The 18,268-nt window shown below is 41.2% G+C and overlaps 1 protein-coding gene across 2 annotated transcripts in view; it reads left to right on the forward strand.

The window, feature by feature from the left end:
• The window catches only part of ARHGAP26 (Rho GTPase activating protein 26), a 399,050-nt gene that overhangs the window by 112,794 nt on the left and 267,988 nt on the right, over window positions 1-18,268 (forward strand). For both annotated transcript variants that reach the window (XM_011367454.2, XM_011367455.2), the window contains exons 6-9: window positions 5,138-5,248; window positions 10,268-10,372; window positions 11,904-12,033; window positions 14,449-14,549. In XM_011367454.2, coding sequence (XP_011365756.1) covers window positions 5,138-5,248; window positions 10,268-10,372; window positions 11,904-12,033; window positions 14,449-14,549 — 447 coding nt within the window. The remainder of the gene's footprint in view (window positions 1-5,137; window positions 5,249-10,267; window positions 10,373-11,903; window positions 12,034-14,448; window positions 14,550-18,268) is intronic.

Below are 18,268 nucleotides of genomic sequence, written 5' to 3' on the forward strand. Positions count from 1 at the left end.
TACAATTTCTAAGCAGTTAAATGAGTTGAAGTATTCAAGAGTCGAGCAAGTGTAAGGTTGTTCTAGCACCTGCTGATATTGGGGGGGTGGGGAGGGCAACAGTACACTTATCCTACAGGCATGACATTCCTCAGAGTGAGAGTGTTCTCCAGTCTGTTCTCTCCAAGTCTGCTGACTTGGTCTGGGGTGAGTTCAACTTGTTCTTTTAGGGCCATGCCAATATCATGTCCTCCTGAGCACAGTGTAGGAACCAGAACACTGGCTAGCAAAGAGATACCTTATTTCAAGGCCTGCTCTAATGTATTCCTGTGTGACCTAGGACAAGTACTCATCTCTCTGAGCTTTTAGTACCTTTGTAAAATACTCATATCTGTCCTGCCTATTTCATGTATGAGAAAGCAAATTATAGCTGCTACACAAATACAGAGTATTATCCCTGTGACTGGCCTGTTCTCCATTCCGTTTCCAAATTTGATGATACTCTTCCTGACTGTCTTTTTGGGCTGCTATGTTAGAATACCATATATAGGGTGGCTTATAAACAACACATTTATTTCTCACAGTTCTGGAGGTTGGGAAGTCCTAGATAGGTGCTGGGACCTTTGGCGTCTGGCGAGGCCTGGTTCTTGGTTCATAGATGGCCATTTTCTTGCTGTGTCCTTACATGGCAGAAGGGGTGAGGGAGCTCTCCAGGTCTCTTTTACAAAGGTACTATACTAATCTCATTCATGAGGGCTCCACCCTCATGACTTAATCACTGCAAAGGCCCCACCTTCACATGTCATCACACTGGTGATTAGGTTTCAGCCTATGAATTGATGGGGAAGGGCACAAACATTCATGAGGGCACAAACAGTCTGTAGCATGGACTCTGACAGTATATATCTTAGTGGACATTTTTCATTATCCTCTTTTGTTACAGTCATTTGTGTTCTTGTCTTTTACTCATTCAAACTTTCTAAGTACTTCGAGGGCAAGGAGTAGACTAAAGGTCTTTCTTGCAAGTGCTGGTATGTTCACAAGCATTGGTTTTTGGTTGTACTTGAATGGAATTAAATAAAAATTTAATGATAACAACAATAATGATAATACTTTTACTAACAACAATAATAGCATCAAATATCTGTTTAATGCATACTTATGTACCAGGTACTATGTTGGGCACTTTACATGGAATCTTATTAAATCCTCACAGCCACCTTATGAGGTACAAATATATTCCCTCTATTTTAAATTCCTTCTATTTTACTTAGAAGGAAACTGAGCCTCAGAGCTGTTTAATAGTCTGCCCATAGCTAGTCAGCGAAAATTTAAACCCTGGCTCCTGCCTCTGGAGCCCTTGCTTTTAACACCGTGTACTCTTCAACTTCTCTCTCCATCTTGGGAGGGAGGGATGGTGCTCTGCTGCCTACTTGCCATTGTTATTCAGCTTGAGTATCCTGCAAATAGAATTGACCTAAATGGAAGGATCTTGGTGATCCTCTGATTGAACATCCTGGAATTACCTTTGAAGGAACTGAGTTCTTTGTAGAGGTCAAATGATTTGCTAAAGTTTTTCCAGCTACTTAGTGATGATTTACTTCACATTTATTTAAAAAATCAGCTTTTAGGAACATTATTAAACAGAACTTTTAGGAACATTATTAAATCAACTTTTAGGAACATTATGAAATCTACTTCCTTTGGTTATCCAGAATTGTTTCCTGATTGCGGTGTTCTGAACCGAATACTTTTAAATTCTAGCCCATCCCTAGATCCTGGAAGGTGAAATTACACGGCAGCGATGTGGAATGACACTGCCATCTAGTGGATGAGTTAAAACAAAATCAGCGTCAGAAGCTTGCTTCAAAGACAGTTTTCATTCGTTCAACAAATAGTCATTGGACATTTGTGTGAAAGCCTAGTGAGGCATTGAGTGTATTGTGGGGAGTGAAGAGAATGATCTGCCTTCATGGAACTTACAGCCTAGGAAAATGTTTCATTTCTGAGAAGCACAGAATGGATGGTAGTTCTCAGATGAGCTGGTAGATTTAGTTTTTCAAGTTACAGGCAGAGAAACTGTCTTGAATGCCTTGCCAGGTAGGTTGGAATCATGGCTTACAATTCCATTGCAGGGGGAGCTAAGGATGTGGGGCATTCTGTGGCCGGATGGGCAGGGGCATTGGTAGGAGACACATACCATTCCCTTTGGGATTTCGTCTTCCTTTTCCTTCAGAATGCATTCTGTTACATGTTTTTCTGGGTGCTGAGTCTTGATGGCCATGTAGAAATCAGTGCATTCATTTCTCAAGTATCTAGTGAATGTTTACTATGGGTCAGGCACCATTTGGGGAACTGGGATAGAAAAGTGAAAAAATTTGGCAAAGTCTTTGCTCTTATCGACTTTATATTCCAGTAGTCAATACACCAGAAAAGAGAGGAATAAGTAAGAATTTCACATAATAATAAGGAAAAAAACAGGGAGATAAGGTAGAGACTCCCCGGGGTAACGTATCTTAAATAATGTAGTTAATGAAGGCTGCTCTAAAAAGGTCATAACAATCTGAATTACTGGGTCATGAAATGGAGTAGAGTAGGCTAGAACAGAACAGAAATATGAAAGTGTATTGCACTTAATTATAAATGTAATTTTATTAGGTCATAATGCAAAAAGATTTACTGTGCATTGATGATAAAAAAAAATTGAATGTTTATCTAGAGAAAGAGTTTTTCAGGTAGAAGGAACATAACATGCAAAGCCTACATGACAAGAAAGATTTGGAGTGTTGGAGGACAACAAGGAGCTCAGAGTGGCTGGAGCACAGTGAGAGCAGTTGGGGTGAGAGGAAGTGAGGCAGGACAGGTAGGCAGGTCACACCAGGTCTTGCAGACCGTGGCGGAGGCCAGGGGAAAGTGTCGAAGTGGATGTAAGAACATCTGATTTAGATTTTAGGAAAGGCGTTCTGTCTGCTGGGTGGACACTGGATTGGAAGGAGATGGGTAGAGAATGAAAGCAGGAGACGGGTTAGGAGAGGAGTATAACCACAGGAGATGACGTGGTTGGCTTAGGGTAGGAGCAGGGGTTGAAGCCCATCAGCTCTGATGTCCCCAGTGATGATAATAGCAACCAAAGTGCACGGAATACTTAGTGGTTTCGAAATTATTTTCATCCTTTAGCTCATTTCTCTTTGAAACAACTCTACTCAGAGCAAGGGCAGATATTATCATCTCCATCGTCCAGATATGGGAAGGAGACCCAGAGAGGGTAAATGACTTGAGCCAGTCTCACCAACTAGAAAATGATAGAATTGTAACTCCGGCCTAGGCATTTGCTCTGCCAGCTCTCTGACTGACTGGGTTCTGCTATTTTTCTCAGAGGACTTTTCTTCTGGCTACTTCATCCTTCCTGACTGCAGGAGGTGCACTTTGCAGATTTTCAGAAGGATCCTTTTTTTCAGTTTAGTTTCAGCGGGCAAGCCCAATCAGGGAGGATATATGAGGCTGTGGGGGTGATCAGGAAGGTAGATGCATCCCTCAGTAAGTGTACTGGATTTGCACTACAAGAGAATGAAAGGCTACAGGATCATATGGGCCATAGCTGGCAGGAGCCCAGGTAAAAGGTGTGTCCACCCAGTTGTCTAAACAGCCATACATAGGGGCGGGGGTGGGGAGTGCAGCACTTTCTGAAACCCTGCCTCCAAATAAACAGCGATCAGTGCTCAGGTATCAACTCCCCCTGCTCAGAGCTTAGCATACAGCTCCAGGCTTAGCCCTGCATTTTTGTTTTATTCAGCAGTTATTCAGCACATTAGCTTCTGGGTATTAAAGTGTAAGTTTCCCTGGGAAGAAGTTGCTACTAGATTCGAATGAATTCTTTTGGGCCGTTTCATAGCATCATGTGCTTTACCGCAGTTTGTGCTTTTCTGTTTATTTACATGATTATTTGATTAATACCCTTTTTTCCTGACTATGCTGTGAGTTCCATGAAGGAAGTTTCTTTTTGCTCACAATGCTTGAATGAGTGAATGATTTGCCAAGTCTTCAAGATGTCCTGGTAGCAATACTGTGTTTGGTGTGATGGAAGAAAAGATCTCTCCCAAGTTCTTTGCAGGAACCTTGACAAAGGAACGCTGGAAGACATAGTCCTCTGGGGGCTTTGTTTGTCTTTGTAAAGTATGTTATAGAATCACCCCTTCATTTCTAAAGAAAAAAAGTGTTGTGTTTTCTATCAGTGGAATATTAATTTTTATTAAGAATTCACTTTTGTCATTGAAATGCGCTTTCAATGTAATAATATGCTTTGAAAGAATGAGTTGGCACAGCCATGTTATAGAAAGGTTAAGAGCATTATAGAGAGTGGAAGTATTGACCAGCACAGCATTTCGTTACCACATATACACACACGTACACACACGTACACACACACACACACACGCACACACGCATTTTCTCCCCTGGGTTCTAGAACTTAGGTCAGTGTTTTAATTGTACCCATGTTGGGCCTTTCCGGGCCACACACCTACACAGAGGAAGTGAGGTTCATAAGGAACAATGTAATTACTCTGCTTGTGGTAAACTGACAGTTCATCTATGACACAAAGAAAGTATTTGGGACTCGTAAAAATGTCCTTTTCTGAAGTCTCCTGCCTTCTAATAGTTGTTCTGTTCATTAGAGAGGATGGGTTGGAGATGGCCCTGCAGGTTTTCTTTTTAAGTGGAACTCAGATCCTCCCCTGTTGCACGGAGGCAGTACTGCCTAATGGTTTAAAGACAATCAAGGGTCTTGGAGGCCAAGCGACCAGGACAGAAGTTGCAGCTCTGTCCTGTACCAGCTGCATCATGTTCCTTAATGTTAGCAGATTTCATTTTCCTCCTATAAATTAGAGGTAAAGATAATAATATCTTTTTTTAGGAATTTAATGAGGATTATGTATTTAAAATTAATGAAGTTCGAATAGGGTAATGTATATATAGCTATGGGCACGGTGCCTAGCACAAAGTTAAGTGTTTGGCCAACCATTATCATTACTCTTATTTCTGTTTCATGTTGTTTGATTTGCTTTTAAAAGCCATCTCCAGAGACTTTTCTGGCCTGCTTGCTGAAAGCTCCCTTTGGGTAGTGGCTTGATTTTTCTCTAAAATTCCATCTTTTTTGTAGGCAGATAGTCAAGTGGACCTGGTCCGGCAGCATTTCTATGAAGTGTCCCTGGAGTATGTCTTCAAGGTGCAGGAAGTCCAAGAGAGAAAGATGTTTGAGTTTGTGGAGCCCGTAAGTAGATGCTCTGTCTTTTATTATCTTATATTTTTATGGTGTCTTTACTTTCATCCCCACCCCTCCTTCCCACTACCGAGATGACAGAATGCTCTAAGTTGTTAATGAAGTGGTTGACCAGCCCTGATGGTGTGCCTTCTGCTGAGTAACAGGGCTTTGTCAGTCTGGCTACCTTAGGTCTTTTCCTGTAGCCATTCCTGTACGACTGTAGCGAGGGAGATGGTACATTCAGCAGTCGTTGCTTCCTTTAGCCACCCTGTGTTGTCCTGTTTGGTTTGCAGGTGGAAGTAAAGGCGGAGAGGACTTTTCATTTTGCCAGTCAGTAGTGATTATACTAACTTAACTCTCCTCCTCCAGCTTTTTCCTTCCTTTAAATAATGCAGTGGTAACTCAAGGAAATAGGGGGATGTACATGATACCTTTCTTTTTTTGCCTCCAGAGTTCAAAGCCCTTCCTCACACCATTCATGCATTCAAAGATGCTATATAAAGTGATTTCTCGGTATAGGTTCGTTGTAACAAAGCAGCATGGAGAGTTTGCTGAGTGGACCATGATGGGATCTGGACTTGGGCAGAGGTGTTCCAGGGGGTGTGAAAGGTTAGAATGTGGGAATAAGTTTGGCTTAAGTTTAGGCCACCTCCGCGTAGTTGTGGTTTCATGCAGACGTGGTACTACCCCACCTTGCTATGGCACTATATTCAGAATCTGAAGCAGGAAGTCTTCATGGAAACACCAGAGAGCATATGGGCCTCAGTTTAAAACTTACAGACCTTGCATTTTCAGCCAAATGCAGCCTCTGATTTAGACCCAAGACAAGGGTCTCCATACAAATAAGATTCTTATCTTCCTAGATTTAAGAAAGTGATTTTCTTAAGCAAATAAGAATAAAACTATAAGAAACTGAAAGAACATGACCACCCTTTTTTAGTGAAGAGTGGGTTTTATACCCTATTTCTAATTTATAACTTTTGGGATGCCTTTTAGGCATGTAGACTTGCTAGTAGTTTTATCAAGAGTCTAGTTGGCTTTGAAATTTGATGCTTACATCTTTTATTCTATTGGAATTATAATCTTAGAATTCTACTCTCAGCCACCTTAACTGGCAAATTTTAAAAAGTCCTTAATTGCCTCAAGGAAATAGGGGGATGTACATGGTACCTTTCTTTTAATCTGAATTTAGAAACTTTAGAGCCAACTTTCTGTCTAGCAGTGGTCTCTGACACAGTAGGGTCTGTGAGGTGGGAGAAGCCATCTGTCAGAGAAGGCAAGCTTAGGGCACAGAGGTGTTAAAAGCCAGCCTTCAGTTTCTCAAAAGGCCTTTAGCATTTTTACTTGTTTCTACTAGAATTTCTGGTGGGAAAAGAACAGTGTGATTCTAATAAGCCCATCCCTACATTTTTGAGCTGAGTTTTTTTGTTAACCGTTTTCATCTCTCAGGTGTTCCTAGTGAATCAGGTATTGTATCTGTTAACGGCTGCTGTGTAACAAATAACCACAAAAACCTCATATGAACAATAGATGTTTATTTCTTACACATCTTTGGGTTTAGACAATCTAGGCTGGGCTCAACTGGATGAATCTGGTGATCTAGGTGGGCTTTTCTCCTCTTCCTTTTTTGTCCTTCCCTTTTTTTGAAAAAAAAAAAAAAGAAAAGAAATCTATAAGGATTTATCCTATTTCCTGGCATTCTATTGTAATGTATTGGTGTCTTGAGTTTTTTGAGAGGAAGTACAGCATCATTGTCAAGGCTCTAAAGCCAGACTGCCTAGATTTAAATCGTAGCCATTTTCTAGCTTTGTGTTTTTGGGGAAATTGTTTATTTCTCTGAGCCTTAGTTTCTTCATCTGCAAAATGGGTAAATAATACCACCTGCCATATAAATATGTTATGAGGATTAACTGAGTTTATTCATGTAAGATGCCTAGAACAGAGCTAACCTAATTAGTTTCCAATTATTATATATTTATTGTATAATTGCTAATTAGCACCCAGTTATTTTTTATTCTGAGATAGAGGAATATATCAACTTTGGCTGCCAAGGGTCTCCTTAGAGAGGAGTCAAGTGCCAATATTAACAGGGCCCACTTGTTTTAATATAAATAGTCTCAGTAAATCTAAAAGCTTTTATTTACTGAATATCATAGAAAATGCTGAAGATCCAGCTGCTGTGTCTGAGGAGCTCACAGCTTCATTGGGGAAGCATGGGAGTATATAGTAGAGAGGTAGCCAAGGTAGCGAGCAGTTCAGTGCCAGATTGGACAGGATGGATGATATACAAGGGCCAGAGGGATTTAAAGAGTGTAAAATCATTGTGGTTTTTGAGGTCATAAAGTAAGGCAACCAGAGAGCTAACGAAAAAAATTTCTGGTCTCTTCTTCGAATAAAGAGAAAGTGACAGGAACTTTCCCAAAGTTAAGTGAATTGGTTGAGAGGCTGGATGTAGGATTTAGATGTTTAATCTTTTCCACAGAAATTTTTATTTCCTAACACACCAGCCTAAAGGCAAGTCAGTGGCTCCAAGAGCTGTGGATAGGGAGAAGAGGTTCATCAATGAATGAATCAATGGTTCAGTGGTTCTCAATGGTCAAAGTCTTAGAAATACAAATACTCAGGCTCTCTCTCAGACCCGGAATCTAGGGGTAGGGCTCAATAGTCTGCACTTTAGTAAGCCCCTAGCTTGTACAAAACAGACCATGAAGTAATCATTGGTATTAGCTGAAACTGTGTCGTGTAGAGTGCTAATAATAAGTACTTTATCTATAGTACATCATCCAGTTCTTATATCTCAGAAGGAGGGTACTGTTTTTATGTCTATTTTCAGCTAAAGAAAATGGAAGCACATTTATTTACTTCTCCAAAATCACATCTAGTAAATAGCAAGTCTTGAATGGTCTGGCTCTTAATCTCTATGAAACAGCATTTGATTTTTACAGGTGTAAAGGAAACCAGCAAGAAATCTATTGAACTAAGTTGCTGAGGTACCTAGGGTGGGTATTCATATATTAAGTTGGTTGCAGTCAAGGGAATCTTCCAGCCACTCAAGGAACCTCCGTGCCCACTGACTATGTTCAGTCGTTTCACAGAAAGTAACTTCATGTACCAGGATGTTATTGACCTTCAGAAAAAGAAATAAAATTTTAGTGTTCTACGGAAGAAAAATCAGACTTCTTGGGTCCAACCCATATAATTTTTTGAGCCCCGGAAACCTTTATTTTCTTGTTGAGGTACTAAATGTTCTGGAGATTTGGATTGCAGATAATGACATACTGACTTCATGAAGGTGAGGCCCTGTTCCGTCTGTTCTCTGAGTTTTCATAATTGAAGGTTACCTAATGCTACAGAGAACACATTCTCACATTTGTCAGGCATTGCATCCTCTGAGTTTCACCTGCTGAGTGTTCTCTGGTGCTGTTCCTTCCTGTTCTTTCTCATTGCTTCTGCCCCATTGCAGGTCTTCATTCTTTCCCTTTGGCTTGTTGCATTCTGTCCTGGGCACCACCCCCTTCTCCAGCCTGGCCTGGACCCTGCCACCACAGTGTAACTTCTAACACATTAGACTAATCACATCTCTGTTGCTGAGCAACTCCTGCTGGCACTCCTGTGCTAGGCCCATTTCATAGATGGTCTCAGTCTTTACCAGAATCCAGTACAGCAGTGGGTAGCATTATTATTCTCCTGCAAAAGATGAGTTAAAGGCAGTTACATGGCTTACCTGGCCCAGCTTTCCATCACTACTGTTAGTCCTTCCTTTTGTTGCATGAATGAATACTTCTTGATAGCTATGTTAGTTTGCTAGGGCTGTTGTAATAAAGTACCATAAAAATCTTAGAGCAACAGCAATTTCTCGTTTCATAGTTTTAGAGGCCAGAAGTCCAAGATCAGTGTGTCAGCAGGGCCATGCTCCCTCTGAAACCTGTAGGGAAGTTATCCTTCTTTTCTTCTTCCCAGCTTCTGGTGGTTTGCTGGCAGTATTGGCATTCTTTGCCTTGTAGATTCATCACTCCTGTCCCTCGTCTTCACATGACCGTCTTCCCTCTGTGTGTTTCTCTGTGCCCTTTTTCAGGTTGAGATTTGGAACTGAGGCAAGATAATGTACAGCTTGGGATGGGGCCAGGGCAGCATAACAATAGTGAGGTTTGCATATAGGTTCTGAGAGGAAAGACTGCGGGAACGTTTATTTAGCTTGGAGAATGGAAGGCTGGCAGGGGCCCAGGACAGGAACATTAATAGTTTTTAAGTATATGAAGGCATGTTGTAAGAATTTTGATGAACAGATGTTTTCACTCTTCACTAAAGACAAGACTAAACAATGAACAGGCTTACCTTTAGCCTGAGGCAATTTAAATGGGAATTTAGGGAATCCGTTGTAACTGAAAATGTGGGAACATGGGAATATTTTAATAAAGGAATCTATAGTGTTTTCTTTTGCAGTTTAGGGAAAGCACAGAAACACATTTGAGCTGAAGCTGACCTAGATGATTTTCTTTGATTTCACTTTGCTTGTTAGACTGCAGACTCAGGACACACCAGCTTCCTTTTCTCTCTTCCTTGTTGGTTATCAATATAACCACACCATTCTGCACGACAAGCTGATATACAAATACTAGAAGGAGACTAAGTTGGAGTCCTGACTTTAATTTCTGAGAAAATGATTTTCTTGGGAGGCGGTGAAGTTCACAGGGTCAGAACTCAGGTGTTGGTGTCAAGGAGATCTGGTTTCAAAACGTGGCTGCCAGTTACTGTGTGTTTTGGAGCAAGTTACTTGACCACTCTGAATCTGCTTCCTCATTGTCAAAGTGAAGATAACAGTATTATTTACCTCAGGTTGTTATGAGTGTTCAGTGAGATAGGACATACAAAGTTTCAGTGCCTGGCATACAAATAGTGCTCAGTGAGTAATAGCTATTATCGTTACTTTATTGTAGACTTTCAGACTATCCTTGGGAGCTCATGCACAGCTACAAAATACCTCTTTCACCTGCTTATGTGAACTCTGCCTTTCTACCTTCATTATAGCTACTGGCATTCTTGCAAGGACTCTTCACTTTCTATCACCATGGTTATGAACTGGCCAAGGATTTCGGCGACTTCAAGACGCAGCTGACCATTAGCATACAGAACGTGAGTAGGCAAAATGACAGACTTCCTTTCTCTGGTTAAGGAAAGGAAAAAACAAAATATGTGTCTGGTTGAGCAGAGCTCACGTATCTGGGTCGGAATATAGGCGAGGAGAATGGGTCTTGCCTGGGTTCGAAGGGCAGTCGGGGGCAGACATTTCTAGGGTGCCTGGTGGTCCCAGGTCCTCTCCTTCATTATTTTAAAGCACTTATTTATGTTGTCAGAAGTGCTACTGCTGATTATGTTTTAAATCTGTAGCACCAGGGTCAGGATTTCCTTTGGCAGTGGAAGTCCCACCCCAGCCCAGCCCTGCTCCGCCCAGCCCAGCTCTCCTTCTGTGCATCTTAGCTGCCTAGACACATGAGACCTTAGAATATATGTTCAGGGGATGGGGGCGGGACACACATGCTGGCCTCCAGCTCAAAGGATGTGCTCTTGTTCAACTGTTAGTAAGGCTGACAGGAAGTCCAGGTCAGTGTCATTTACTCCTAATCTCCTTTCCCAAATTTTAAACAGCATGACCTTTTGGTGCTCAGAATCCTGCCTAGGGCTCTTTGGTTAGTAGTTAGTAGGGCTCGAGCCCCCTTCTTCGTTGTGTGAATGGGCCATGTTAGTCTGCATCTTGTCTTCGTCTCTAGATGATCTTGTGTAGAAAAGAAACCAAGTGCATCCATGTGGGCTATCTTGCATGGCTTTTAGAAGCCTGCAGTTTGCCCTGACATGGTTCTCTATGTCTTCTGAGAGAACAGGAAGTTGAGTTTCAGAAAAGGTTTCACAAAATGTGTTTCCCTTTTGCCGGCTTCCTTAGAAGGCCAGCTCTGAAGTGGAGATTTACACATAGCAGGTTTACAGGGAGCACTGTTGGAAGAAACACCTGTGAGAGAATAAGGCCCATGCAGAAGTTAAGCTGTGATACAGTTTCAACAGAGGCCTCAGTCAATGCCATGGGCACCCTGAAGTAGGGATGTCCTTCACAGTGGCCAGAATAGAAGCAAGGGGGGCAGGCTTTTGACTCCTTCGACTTTTGTCCCTAGACTAGTCATTGGGTGGGTACAGGCTGCCCTAGGGAAGGAGTAACCCTCAGTGAAGCAGATGCATTTGGAGGAGGGCACCGTCTGAGCCATCACAGGCAACGCTCCCTGCTGCTGGAGAAATGAATCCCTCTGTCTGGAGGGAGGGCAGGGTCATGTACCTTCCTGTAGACGATCGACTCAGAATCCCCTGGGATGCTGTTTCAATGCACATTTCTGTGTCCAAAGGTACTCAATGCATCTTTAAGGATGAGGCCTGGGCATCTGCATTTTCTCCAAGTTCCTCAGGTGATTTTCATGGTCCCTAGAGTTTGAGACATTCTCGTATAAGACGTTAGAGCAAAGTATACCTCTTGACTATTTGCCTAATTCTTAGATGGCTGACTGTAGAACTAAATTATCTGATTTTAGATGTAACGATTCCATTGGTTGAGGTTCTGAATTGTTAGAGATGGGAATAGGGTTTTATTTCTTTGATTTGAATAAAATTCTTTTCATCCTAGACAAGAAATCGCTTTGAAGGCACCAGGTCAGAAGTGGAATCACTGATGAAAAAGATGAAGGAGAATCCCCTCGAGCACAAGACTGTCAGTCCCTACACCATGGAAGGTTACCTCTACGTTCAGGAGAAACGTGAGTGCCCGGGACCACCAGCAGCTTGGACTGCGCTCATGCCTTCTGCCCAGAAGGTGGAGGGTATATCCACTACCTTCTAGGCCAGTAGTGCCTGGCCTAGAGCTTTGTTTTGTAAATACACGCTTTGGTGAATGAGAGTAATTTTATAGTGCAGTTTCCTAAGGAAAGGTGATGTCCACAAGTCTTATCGACCACCGAGGGACATGTTGTTTTCTTTGTAACTAGGAATTCCCTTGGGAATCTGGAATGCATTGAGGCTCTGTGGTGGTTCTTTTCTCCCTCATGTCACTCTACTCTTGAGGTACCTGTACCTTTAGTTTAGCTTTAAATACTATATTCTTGGTATAGAGGCCTTGGAAAGATCTTACATACTAGACCTAACTGTCTATCAACAGTCATATCCTTTGGTAGACTTAATATTTAATGATTTTGTTTTCATTTAAGACTTGTTTCAGCAAGGTCCAAACAGTTGTGACTTAGGCCCTTTCCCGTTTCTCTTCAACTCCTGTCATTCTAACACTTGAATTTTATGAAAAGTAGAAACAAAAGCTCACTCTCACAGCCAGGAAGAAGATTCATTGCTCTGCTGGCACGATGGATGTCAAGGAAAGAAATTCCCTGTGCTGGTTACCTGGAGTTTTCAGTGATGGTTCTCAGATTCATGCACTAGGCCTGGGAGAAGGCTTTGTGTTGGGCTGTGCTAAGGGTAGCACTTCCAGGCTTAATCCATGCATTCAGTGCCAGGGAGAAAAGGAAGTGATTTTTTTTTTTTTTTCTGCAGTGAATAGCTCTTCTCCAAGCCTCCCATTCCTGCTTCTTGACTGCACACATGACTCCTCCCAGATTTTTGCTGGTTTTGTGCTCTTTCATGTCCTTCTGTTGATTTTGGTTAGGCAGATGTCTTCACTCCTGGAAACTTCCTGATGGAAAGGAATTAGAACACTTGGTTTCAGTGTTTATTTTATTTAGCGATTACTTAAAAATTTGCTTGGGCTTAATGGTGGGCTTGCTGGTGATAGTATATTTTCAAAAAATATCCTTCTTCCCATCAAACTTTGCAACCCATAGACTTAGCATTCACTGACAATCCTGCCTAAACTGATCTTTACTGTGATGGTTGCAAAATGGTGATTTCTCAGCTCTGCCACTCTCTTCACATTTGCTAGTTGCCATTTAGTGTAATGTAAGGAAGCCACCTCCCTTCTCCTCTTCTTCTCTCCCGCCCACCCTCCCTTCTTGTCTCATTTTCTATTCATCCATCCACCCAACCATCTTTCTGTCATCAGTATGGACTTATGGATATCATTTTATTCATAGGGTAAATTCATGACTGTCCTCATTTGTTTTGATGCTCAAATTATCCAAGATCCAGCACTTTTGGAATTTTTGGGTTGTGCTACCACTGGAATTTTTTCTCTAAGCCACAAACATCATTAGAATGGTTGGTATTTTCATTTGTCTTTGATGTTCCAATGTAGACACTTACTGTATTGCTTTAAGTTTACTAACTGACATCCAACACTTCCAATGGGCAGTCATACCCTGAAAAATGATTATTAAATGTCTGCTAAATCTCTTTTCATGTTATCATTATTTTTTCACCATTTCTGCTATGTGATCTTTGACATCTAAGACTAGAATTGACTGAGGTCCTTGCAGGCTAATAATGCCAATGATGCCTTCTTCCTCTAAAAGTACTTTGTTGTTCGAAATAAAGTAATTGGCCAACCGCTGGGTAAAAACAGAGACTTTGTCAGAATTTGACCGTAGGGCATCTCCCTCTTTCCTAAGGGATAATTTTGAGTCACAAACTCCTTAGATTACATTTGAGCATTTACAGTTACTTCCATTCTATGTCTCTGGTGTCTTTGAGTTTTTCTTGTCTGCTTTCCAGATTTTCTTGAGTTATGCTAAAGTAAAAATTAGGGGCTTAGAAGTAAGTCAGAGTCCCTGTATGTCTGTGCACATAGTCACAGAGCAGCTCTGTTGGAAGCATGAAGTCATCGCGCCAGATGGAAATGGTGACAAGCATTTTGAGGAGCCTTTCTGTATTCTTTCCTCAGTCATCTTATTCCTGTCAGGGGAGAGAAAGAAAACTTCAAATGGAGATCGATGATGGGAAAGTGAATTAATTTCCCCAGGGAACCTCTACTTCCCTTATATTTTAAGACCCGTTGGATGTAGAATTTAGTGGGAAGCAGTTCTCCTTGTTCCCTGGGGAAAGCCGTGGTTCCATTCCTCTTCCAGCCTGTGGGATCAGATTTCTGTCTATTCTGGTCTAGCTGGCGTGAAGAATATATTGCCCCTAGAAACAGTTTAAGGGTAGATGAGCATTGTGGGTTAATGGGTTGTGTGTTTTTCTGGCATGCAGTGAACATGTATAGATGTTTTATGGGAAATATTACCTTGCAGGTCACTTTGGAACTTCTTGGGTGAAGCACTACTGTACATATCAGCGGGACTCCAAACAAATCACCATGGTACCATTTGACCAAAAGTCAGGAGGAAAGGGGGTGAGTTCATTTTTTAAATTTCATGCTCGATTTGCTTGGTTAATGCATGTATAAAGAAACACCTCCAGTGTTTCACTGTAATTGTCTTGATTTTTATATAATAGTTCCAGGAGGCATAGTACCCTAAAAAGTAACTAAAACAAGATAATTATTCTTAGTTCTAAGTTATATCAGGAATTGCAACTAAGAAAGATTCTTGTATTTCACGTATGTGCAATATTAAGTGTGTCAAATGTTAGATGCTAGAAATTCTTGAATGTCCTCATCCTGTGAAACTGATTCATGTCACTCTCACTTGTCACCTGCAGGGATGCTAGTTGACAATAAATGCTCCAGTTATTTATTGCTGTGTAATGGATCACTCAAAAACTTAGCAATTTTTAAAACAATACCAGTCATTTTAGTGTTTCTCACAGTTTCAGTAGGTTAGGAATTTGGTGAACATCTGGATGGGTAGTTTGGGCTCAGGGTTTCTCATGTGGCTCCAATCAGATGGTGACTAATTCTGGAACAGTGAGGGTTTGAAGCAGCTCAAACATAGCTCTGGTCAGACATAGCTCTCTTTCTCCTGATCGCCTCCTCTCCCCTTCTCTTCCCTTTTTCTGTCTTTCTCTGTCTAGTCTCAGGGCCCATCTGTCTGGTCTCTCTCTGTGGGCTAGCTTGGGCTTCCTCACAGCATGATGGCCTCGGGGCAGCTAAGGGTTTCAAGAGTGAGTATTCCAGCAACAAAAGTAGACATTGCATTGCCTTTTAAATGACTTAGCCTTAAGTCATATTACCTTATTTTTTGCCCTATCTGTTCATCGAAACAGTCACAAAAGCCCACCGAAGCCCACTCAGTTTAAATGGGAAATGGTGCAGACCCTGTCTCTTGGTGGGAGGTGTATCAGGGTCTTATTGTATGAATAGTGTGTGGGATGGAGATACTCTTGTGGCCATCTCTGGAAGGGTCAGTCAGGCTGTATCAGGTTCTGGGTCTCTGGTGTTGAGATCACCTTGCTGTGCTCCAAGAATTCTCCTCTGGTTGTGCTTACTGCAGTCAGAATGCATTCCTTTCTAGGTGGTCTGTATTTTCTCTCTGGCAGCTCTTAATATCTTTTTATTTTTTTCTTTTGATATTCTACATTATGATGGTACTATGTGTGAATTTTTTTTTTTTTCCAATCTTGGGAATTTTTAGCCTTTGTGGGCTTGAGGGTTGGTGTCTTTCAGTAACTTTGGAAAATGCCCAGTGATTATCACTTTGAATTTTTCCCCCTCCCCATTTTTCTCTATTATCTCTTGCTGGAGATATTTAAATATTTTCAGTAAAAATATTTATATTTTTCATCTCTTTCAATCTATGGACTCCATTTTAGCTTTAGTTCTAGCTTTAGTTTAAGTAATTTTTTTCAGCTGTGTCTAATCTGTTGACAAATCAGTTCTTTATAACTATTCCAACCCTGGTCTTCTCTGTGGTTCATTTTTGTGCAACTTGTTGAGTTTACACATGTGTGTGCATTACAGTGTAGAGGCTAGGAACATTGGCTTTGAAATTAGACTGCCCGAGTCAGTAATGTTAGATGCTGTTATTATTGCTATTAGCTCCTACGCCGTGCTACCCCCTTGCTCTCTACCACTTTTAATTTTCCTACCGAAGTTTTTTTTTACTTATGCCACAACACAGGAGTTTATCAGCATCTCTGTTCCTTCCCCGTATCAGGCAAAAAAAGCCAAAGCCTTTTTAGTGTTTCTTGTTAGGGGTGGAGTTGACTTATAAATCCCAGGAAAACAGATGTGAAAACATCAAAACAGAGAGGAATTAGAGATTTAGAAAGAATATTAAAAATCTGTGTTCATAGGTATCCCCTGGTATTCACGAAATGGAAATAGAGCTCAGCCTGTCTTCCTTGAGTCGAATCATAATCTTTTTCCAACCTTAGTCCTTCTAGAAGTCAGCTTCACTGATTTATTCTCTCACACAGTCTTTATTTTGGGGCTTTTAATCTTGAGTTTTCCTAAACCTTTCATGAAGAACTCTCTTGTATTTTCTCTACTCCTATCTTATCGCACTCGAAAGTGAAGGGTCGAGACCAATTAGGGGGAATGTTTGGGACTTCTAGACCTTAGTGAACTAATAGTAAACACCTCACTGAGTTAAGTTTATATGGTTTAGTGTATATAAACTTCTTGAAACAGAACCTGACACATAATGAGTGCTGTATTAGGAACTTAATATTATATTAATCAATTTTCCTAATAATAATTCCTTATATTTATATTACATTTTATATTTTTCTAAGTCTTTTTATTGTCCTATATTATCTTGTTTGTTTGATCCAGTTATCCTCCTTTACAAAAGAGGAAATTGAAATTCAGACAGAGAACATGATTTCTAAGGCCATACAACTAATAAGTTATAGAGCCAGTACTCAAACCTTGATTCTGGAGTCCGCAGCTCCTGATTCTGAGGCCTGTAAAAATATTAATATATATAATATGTAATAATTTGTTCTAAGTTGTATGTATTTTTATATTAATAAGGGGGTGGCTCCATAGTGTAGTGGTTAGCACATCTGCTTTACACACAGAAGGTCCTGGGTTCACACCCCAGTTGGAGCCTCGGACCACACCCCAGGTGTGCTTTGGTCCATACCCCGGGTGCGCCAGACCCCCTGGGTTCACGCAGTGAGTGCATGGGAAAACGCCCCGCCTTCAGAGATCCATTTCATAAAAGGGAGATGGCAACATCCGTAGGTCAGGGGTGAAAGTGGGAGGCAGGGGAATTATAGAGGGGAAAAAGAAAAAAATAATAATAATAACATATAACACATACATAAATAAGTAGCATTCCATGGCATGACTCTGTTTCCTCAGCTTTACGGTGGAGGAAATACAAAGACGAACTGTCTAGAGGCGATGTTTTCTCAATTTATAAAGGAGAATCAAGTGTCTTTGTAGATGTATTTATACAAAACTCTCCTAGGAGCCAGAGGGAGACTTAACATAGATAATAGGGTGTTTCTTCTTCCTAACATGCTTTTGCTTTACCCTTTCTCTCTCTTCACTGTTCCTTTCATTTGAATTATGCCCACTTTTCTCTTCGCTTCAGGCCAGGAAATGTGGGCAGATTTGCTTCATCATCTTAGAGACCAGACCATGTGTTTAGTGAAAGAGACTTTCCTTTATTCTGCTATCTGAGAGGAGGCAGGTCTCTGCAGGAGGTCTAAAGCAGCCCAAAGCTGACCCTGTCCCTGCCCTTGCTTGAAACCTTTCATTAATTTCCCACTGCCCTCAGGATACAGACCACAGTCTTCAGAGTCCGGCCCCTGCTTCCCTCAAGCCCTTTGTCATTCCACTTTTCCTCTCACTCTGGGATTCTAGCCACACCAGCTTCCCTTTAGTTCCTTCAGGGCTCCATGGGCCCGGACCACAGGGCTTCTTCACCTGCTCTTCTCTATCCCCCATCCTGTGCTCCTGGTCTTATCTCTTGTGAATCCTTCAAGTTCTAGCTCAAGAACACCTTTGCTGACCTTTCTAATCAGGTCAAATCCCCTTAATTTAGGCTTTTGTAATACAACCTACCTCTTTTTCTGTAGTGTTTGTTACAATTATGACTTTTCATTTATTTGTTTAACTGATTATTATCTGCACTTACCACTTTTTTTAAACCACTGGTTATTGAACAGATTATAGATTTTTTCCTAATATGGTGTAGTCATCTTTGGAACAGAACATTC

This window comes from Pteropus vampyrus, unplaced genomic scaffold, assembly GCF_000151845.1.
Source record: "Pteropus vampyrus isolate Shadow unplaced genomic scaffold, Pvam_2.0 Scaffold134, whole genome shotgun sequence".
NCBI lineage: Eukaryota > Metazoa > Chordata > Mammalia > Chiroptera > Pteropodidae > Pteropus > Pteropus vampyrus.